The sequence below is a fragment of the Echinops telfairi genome, unplaced genomic scaffold (genome assembly GCF_000313985.2).
Source record: "Echinops telfairi isolate 266 unplaced genomic scaffold, ASM31398v2 ScPeMD7_5;HRSCAF=22, whole genome shotgun sequence".
NCBI lineage: Eukaryota > Metazoa > Chordata > Mammalia > Afrosoricida > Tenrecidae > Echinops > Echinops telfairi.
In genome coordinates this window covers 25409211-25417098 of record NW_022103901.1, presented here as the reverse complement: position 1 = coordinate 25417098, position 7888 = coordinate 25409211, and the positions used below count along the sequence as shown (strand labels likewise).

General features: G+C 43.1%; 1 protein-coding gene across 1 annotated transcript in view; it reads left to right on the top strand.

Moving 5' to 3' along the window:
• The window catches only part of TMC5 (transmembrane channel like 5), a 59321-nt gene that overhangs the window by 50916 nt on the left and 517 nt on the right, over positions 1 to 7888 (top strand). The window contains exons 16-19 of the mRNA XM_004706088.2: positions 285 to 458; positions 1294 to 1372; positions 5674 to 5778; positions 7267 to 7309. Coding sequence (XP_004706145.1) covers positions 285 to 458; positions 1294 to 1372; positions 5674 to 5778; positions 7267 to 7309 — 401 coding nt within the window. The remainder of the gene's footprint in view (positions 1 to 284; positions 459 to 1293; positions 1373 to 5673; positions 5779 to 7266; positions 7310 to 7888) is intronic.

Here is a 7888-nt window from a genome sequence, read left to right as displayed (position 1 = left end):
ATACAATTCATCACAATACATAGATCAATTGTGTAAAGCACATCTATACATTTGTTGCCCTCATTATTCCCCAAATTCGCTTTCCTCTTGGGTTCCCGAAAATGAAGTATTAATTAAAGGAAAAAAAGAATAGCAAAAGTTTGACAACTATATTTATCACACACTCTTCCCTAGTGACGCCATGAAGTGTGGGTGGAGCAGGCAAGAATGGTCATTTCAGATTCTCAAATAAACAATACTTGAGCCTCACTCCGTGGATGGATTTCTGTCCCCTGTTTGTCTAGGTTGAAGCCTTCAGCTGAATGTGGTCCATTCCGCGGGCTGCCTCTCTTCATTCATGCCATTTACAGCTGGATCGACACACTAAGTAACAGACCTAGCTACCTGTGGGTGGTTTGGATCTACCGGAACCTCATTGGAAGCGTGCACTTCTTTTTCATCCTCACCCTCATTGTGCTGTAAGTGAGATGCGCTGGGGAACAAGTCGGGGGAAGAGCCCAGAGCAGCTGGGGGAGACGGCCTGTGTCAGAGGCGGATAGCCCTTGGGAGAGTGGTGAGCGTAGAGAGGATCCAACGTGTGGGTGACTCGGGCTCGACCCTTCAACTAGTAGAGCCCCACTGCCCACAGACTAGGAATGTGAACAGCCCTAATAGCAGACAAAAGCATTGGAAAGTGGTTCTTAGCAGCTATACTTAGACGAGAATGTAACACCTGGTCAATAGATCTCCCTTTGGAACCACTTCCAATTTTCCCTGAAATTTTAATACCCTCTGCTTTTTTCTTAGATTGAGGTCTTTCTCTGTTTTATATGATCACTGTTGTTCGGTCTTTTGATGTTGTTGTTCTTGGTCCATCTTTTGTATGTTTCTCTGTATAAGGAAGCCAGGGATGGGTGGATTCATAAAGGCAGTAACGGAAATAATAATGACCTGGAGTGGGGGGCATGGAAGGGAGGATGGGGGAAATGGAGTGTTAACACCAGTGGGTACCAGAAGGAAGGAAATAGTCCAAAGTTGATTGTGGTGAGGACTGTACAACCCTTCTTAATGATTAAACTATTGAATTGTATAATGTATTAAGCATAGCTCAATAAAATGGGTTTTTAAAATATTTACCATCTCGGGAAATCCTAAGGAGCACTTCAACTCTGTCTATCAAGATGCTGTCCTCTAGGGTTGCTATGAGTTCAAATGGACTTGATGGCAGTGGGTTTGGGTTGTCACCCAGTAGAAATTTGGGACTTGTCAAAGTATTGACAAGTGTCTATCATTCTTTTTCCTCTTCTTTTCCAGAATCATCACTTATCTTTACTGGCAGATCACCGAGGGAAGAAAGATTATGATCAGACTACTCCATGAGCAGATTGTTAATGTAAGTCTGCCTGCTCTCTCCATCCTCCCTCCTTAAAAAAACAAAACCAAACCCAAAAAAACATTTTGTGAAGATAATAATAATAATTTATCATGGGGTCACAAGATGAGAGGGTGGGGCAGAGGAGCTGATACCAAGGGCTCAATAGAAAGTAAATGTCTAGAAAAGAATGATAGCAACATATGTAAAAATATGCTCAATACAATTGATTATTATAAGAGTTGTAAGAGGCCCCAATAAAATCTTTTAATAATAATAATTAAAAAAAAACATTTTATGGTAGAAATTTTCAAACATCCTTCAAAATAAAACAGTACAATAACCCCCCATATATCCACCATCAGTGTTAACATTTGTATACTCTTGTATAAAATATGCTTCCCCAAAACTCAGCCACTGGAAAGAGCATGGAGTACAGTCCTCCTCTGGCACACATGGCGTCCCAATGAACTGGGGTCAGCCAGAGAGCACTGGCTTTGTTTCATTGATGCTGCCCATTCCCTGCAAGCCCTGGGGTATTTCAAAACAAAACCCAAGGGAGGTCATTTTTGCTGTCAAAACTTCTATATGAATCTCAAAGAGAAAAATACCTGAACACAAAACAAATACAATCACAATGCCATGGTCATCGCTAGAAGACTTAGCAACAATTCCTCAGTATCAAATATCAATGTTCAAATTTCCCTACTTGTTCCATTAAGTGTCTTCATACAGTAGGGCTGCTCATATCTGGATCCAAGAAACGACCACACATGGCGTTTGGTGAATGGGTCTTTTAAGATTCTTTTAATCCATAGCATCCTACCACCTCTCTCTTTCTCATCCCATTTTTCTTTCTATTTTGTATTTTGTTCTTTATTGTTTCTGTTGTGTTTCCCAGGTTATGAAACACAGAAGGAGAAAATACATAGAGGCAATACTGATGCAATGGTTTGATGGGAAGGCAGGGGAGGGAAAGGAGAGACAAATAATGACTACCGGAGGGGAGGTACACTGAAATGATTGTGACGGTGTATATAAAACTCTTTAAAAGCAATTAACTTTGGAAGTGTATGATAAGCGAATATCATATCAAGAAAACTACTAAAAAGAAAGAAAGAAAGAAAACTACTGGAAAGAAAAAGAAGAAACTATACTAATGGTTCCTGTGGGTGAAGGAGGAAATTTTGCTTAGGGGACACTGAATTATTTTAATGGCAGTGGAACAATTTGGAGAGGGCTATCAATAATGGTTATCCAACACAGAGGATAATCAATGGCACTGGATTGTACATGTAGCATTTGCTGCCTTGGAGAATGTCGTGGGTATATTTTTTGTCAAAATTGAAAAAAATGAAAGAACAATGAGTACAAGGAAGAAGAAAATGTTCTAAAATTGATTGTGGTAGAGATTGTACAACTCTTCTTGATATGATTGAACTATTAAATTGTCTGATATGTGGATGAAGTGCCAATAAATTCAAGTTGAAGGTGAAGAGAATGAAAGAAAACAAGTCCACAAAAGCCAAACCGTGACCTTGAGTCGACCCCACCTGAATTTTGAGAACATCTCAAGGAGAGATTTGCTGCATTGAACACTACTGACCCGATGAGCGGTGCGGGGACATTAAGAACATCACTCATGAAGAAAACAAAAGGTCATTAAAAAGGCAAGAAAGAAAAAAAAGATCCAAGTGGATGTCCAAAGAGGCTCAGAAACCTGCTCCGAGTAGTAGAGTAGCGAAAGCAAATATATGGAAGAGCTGAACATAACATTTTGAAGGGAAGATCAAGAAGACAAAGTAAAATATGGTAATGGACTGTGCAAAGACCTGGAGTTAGAAAGCTGAGAAGGAAATCACGTTCAGTATATCTTGAACTGAAAGAACGGAAGGAAACGTTCAGGACTCAAGTTGCAATAGTGAAGGTTCTATGGACAAATATTGAATGATGCTGGTATCATCAAAAGATGATGGAAATAATACACAGAGTCACTATACCAAAAAGAACTAGTTGACATTCAGCCATTTCAAGAAATAGCACATGGGCCAGAACCGAAGGTACTGAAGGAAGAAGTTCAACCGTACTGAAAGCATTAGCCCCAAAACTGGGATTGATGGAATACCAATTGAAATGTTTCAACAGGCTGATGAAGCACTGGAAACTCTCACTTGTCTATGCCAGAAAATTTGGAAGACATCTACTCGGCCAACTGCCTGGAAGAGATCCACATTATTGCCCATCCCAAAGAGATCCATATTGTACCCATTCCAGAGAAAGGTGGAAGAAAGAAGGATGCTCAAATTATAGAGCAATATCACTGATAGCACATAAAAGTAAGATTTTGCTGAAGAGCATCCAACAATGATTTCAGCAGTACACTGACAGGGAGCTGCCAGAAATTCAAGCTAATTCAGAAGAGGACATGGGACAAGGGGTATCATTGCTGATGTCAGCAATGGATTTTTGACTGCAAGCAGAGAATACCAGAAAGAGTTTTACTCGTATCTTATTGACTTGAGAAGAATGAGAATTCCAGAACATTTCATGGTGCTCTTGGGGAACCTGTGCATGGATCAAGAGGCATCTGTGCAAATAAACCAAGGGAAAGCTGCATGATTTAAAATCCAGAAAGATGTGGGTCGGGGTTGTATTCTCTCACCATACTTAGGCAGTCTGGATGCTAAACAAATAGCAGAGAAGTCACATTCTATGAGGAAGAATGTGGCCGCAGGTTTGGAGGAAGGCTGATTAACAACCTTCAATATGCAGGTAACACAGCCTTGCTTACTGAAAACGAGGAGAACTTGGAACACTTGCTGATTAAGATTAAGGGTTGCAGCCTTCAACTAGATTACAACTCAATGTAGACAAGACCCAAATCCTCACAACTGGACCAAAGGGTAACATGATAAATGGAGAAAAGGTTGAAGGCGTCAAGGATTTTGTCTTTCTTGAATCCACGATTTATGCTCAAGAAATTTGGAAAAGGAAAGAAAAGGAAAAAGAAGTCCAAAGACAGGTTGCATTGGGTAAATCTGCTGCACAAGACCTCTTTAGAGTATTGAAAAGCAAGGATGTTGTTACTTTGAGAACTAAGGTACATCTGACCCAAGCCATGGTATTTTCCAATGCCTCATAGGCATGTGAAGGTTGGACAGTGACTTAAGGAAGACCCAGAAGGAGCCATGCACTGGAATTGTGGTGCTGGAGAAGAATATTGAAAATAGTAGGGACTGCTAAAAGGACAAACTGATCTGCCTTGGAAGAAGTCTGACCAGAGTGCTCCTTAGCAAGGATAGAGGCAAGGTTAGCAAGGTTTCGTCTTACTTACTTTGGACATGTTTTCCCCCCCTTTTTTTCGGTTCTTTGATTTCATTTTTTTACATCGTTTTATTAGGGGCTCATACAACTTGTATCACAATCCACACATGCATCAATTGTGTAAAGCACATTTGTACATTCATTGCCCACTTTGGACATGCTGTTAGGAGAGGCCAGTCCTTAGAAAAGAACGTCACGCTTGGTAAAGTGGGGCAGCAAAAAAAGAGCAAGGCCTTGGACGAGATGGATGGACACAGCGGCTGCAACAGTGGGCTCGGGCATGGGAGCAATATGAGGAAGGTCCAGGCCTGGGCAGCGTTTCCCTCTGTCGTCCAGTGTTGCTAGGGATCAGAGCAGACGTGATGGCACCTAACAGCAATGACAGGAGGCCTGGCATTGTGTAAGGGATACACCACGCCTCCTTAATGCTCACTCCTGTCTTCGGGGCATCCAGGCTTGTGTGATGTTGGTTTTTCCAATCCCATTGCAAAGTGAAGGAAACGGAGGCTTATGAAGTACAGTGACTTGCCCCAAATAACAGGGATTAGAATGTAGGCAACTGATGCAGAATCTGCTCTGCACTACAGTGCAGGTCTGGTGGGGCCCAGGAACGTGCATTTTTATAAACTTTCCGACTGCTTTTGAAGCATACTAGGATCAGCCGTTTAAAACCACCAGCCAACTGCTCCTCAGGAGAAAGTGGAGTTTTCTACTCTGTAAACAGTCTCAGAAACCTACAGGGGCAGTTCTACTCTGTTCTATAAGGTCGCCATAGTGGGAATCAACTCACTGGCAGTGAGTTTGGTTTTTCGGGCAGGGAACTGCACCAGGGGAGACTGTTACCATGGAGGGAGGGTACTGGGGATAATGTGCCTTTTCTGTGGTAGCGTTCTTTCAGTAAGAGGAACTGTGGTAGGCATGTCTGGTCTCCCATCCACGGCTCGTCAGCCCCACCCCGTGTGTTTGCTGTGATTTGATTTGTTTCTTCCTCTTGGCAGGAGGGCAAAGATAAAATGTTCCTGATAGAAAAACTGCTCAAGCTGCAGGATGTGGAGAAGAGGGCAAACTCCAGCTCCCTCACTCTGGAGAGGAGAGAAGTGGAGGTGAGCTGGAGGTGGACTTGGGCCCCTGATGCAGACTGGCCGCTAGGAGGAGCGCAGCTGGAGCCTGGAGAACCTGCTGTGGCAGGGAGGTGGGGTGGGGGTGGGGTGCCACATCAGGGTACTTCACTTTCTCTTTGACAACAGTTTTTATTCTTTGATTAAAAAATAGCATCATTCATTCAAAGATCCTTAATGACGAAGTGGGCTACAGGTTGGGCTACTTACCCCAAGATCAGCAGTTTGAACCCACCAACTAGCCCGAGGCTTTCTGCTCCAGTAAAGATCAATAGCTTGGAAAACGCATGGGGCCGTTCTGCACCGTCCTGTAGGGGGCGCTCTGCGGCTGGTTGTGGTTTGGCTCATTCACTCAGCATTTTTCAAGCCTGGCCTTGGTCTCAGTGCTGGGGTTCTTAGGGAGCAAAACAAAAATTTCTCCCACCCCCCTGGTTCTTATATGCTTCTTATGTTAGTGAATCACCCAGAAGGCTGCCCATTGAGAAGGGTCCTGTGATCCCCTCCCCTTCAGTATGTCCCTCCAGACCCTTTCTCCGAGGTATCTGAAAACATATGCATCTCCTAAGATGTGTATTTATTTCTTACAAGAGTAGGGCTATTGATATAGAGAATACTCCACTTAATACTCTATCATGGATATTCGGGTTGTTTCTGTGTTTTTCTGTTATATCTTGTTTTTTTAATTACTAAAAATAATGTAGTAAAACATTTTTTTTGGCTACAATTATTTTTAGTATTTCTGCCTCGGGATAGGCATGTGGTAATTTTAATAGTCGTTGCTGTATCGCTCTTAAAAATATTCTATCGTACAAATGCGCTTTATACAGTTGATGTGTGTATGGATTGGGATAACAGTTGTATGAGCCCCTAATAAAATGTTAAAAACAAACAAACAAACAAAAACCGTGCAGGATATTAAAATTGAGGGGAAAAAATTCTATCAATTCATATTCTGACCAAGAAATGTCCACCTAGAACCCTGTCCCTTCTCATTCTAAAGCCTCTCCGGGCTTCCTTGGACAAGACAGGTAAATAGCAGCCGCGCCACCACGCGAATGCCATGACAACTTTTGGAAGTCTTTGTCCTGCTGAAGGAACTGCCATGTCGTTCACTCGCCAGGCAAACAACAGCCATCAACGTGATTTGGAAAAGGGATCCAGAGGCCCAAGTCTCAGGTCCCTTGGGGGTAGGGACTATGTCTGTACCCATGCAGTCCCAGGTTCTAACATACTCCTGGCATATGATAAATGTTCAGTAAATATATACCTGCAAAATGAATGCATGGAAGGATAGTATCACAGTCCCTTAGAAAATTATTTTTAGGCAGTTCGATGGCTGAGCCTTGATTTGAATCTGTCACCCCTTTACTTTTAAATGATGGAGCTCCACGATACAATATACAGGTGCTGTACAACTATACGGGAGCAGCGTTCCCTTCCAGTGATGTGGTTGTATGGGTTCTTCTTTTTCAGCAACAAGGCCCGCTGCATTTGGGGGAACCTGGTGTGACTCCAGGTGAGTAAGTAAGCTGACATGGACTAGACGACACTAAGGCATCATCCAGGTGACATACGCCATGGACATATCCAGATAGAGAATCAGACCTGCCCCGATGCCAGGGACTTTGTCAAGACCTAACCCACACTGGTTTAAGCATAGCTCCAAGAATAATTCTTGCTTGGGGCTTGACTAGAAGCAGGCGCTCACTCACATGACGTCGCCAGGACCTTGTTTCTGCCCTTCCTATAGCTCCCTTCTCAAATAGATTCTTTCTAGCCAATGTGAGGCAGCTTTATTCAGACATCTGCTAAGAAAGAGTGAAATCCCAAAGTCTCACACTGCCTCACTGGATCTGATTGGGTTATGGGTCTGTCTGTGAACAACTGCTGTGGTCATGGGAATGATTTTGTTGGCCAGCTGTGGAGAGAGGTAGTCTGATCGAACAAGACTAGACCTGGACTGAGAATGAGGGGAGGGGGACTCCCCACAGGAAGCCTGGGGCAGATGCCAGTTGGTGGGGGCAGAATCAAATCCCTTATCTTCGGGGCATGGCATTGATGGAAGGCATCCAATGATGGGGACTTAAGGAGGAAG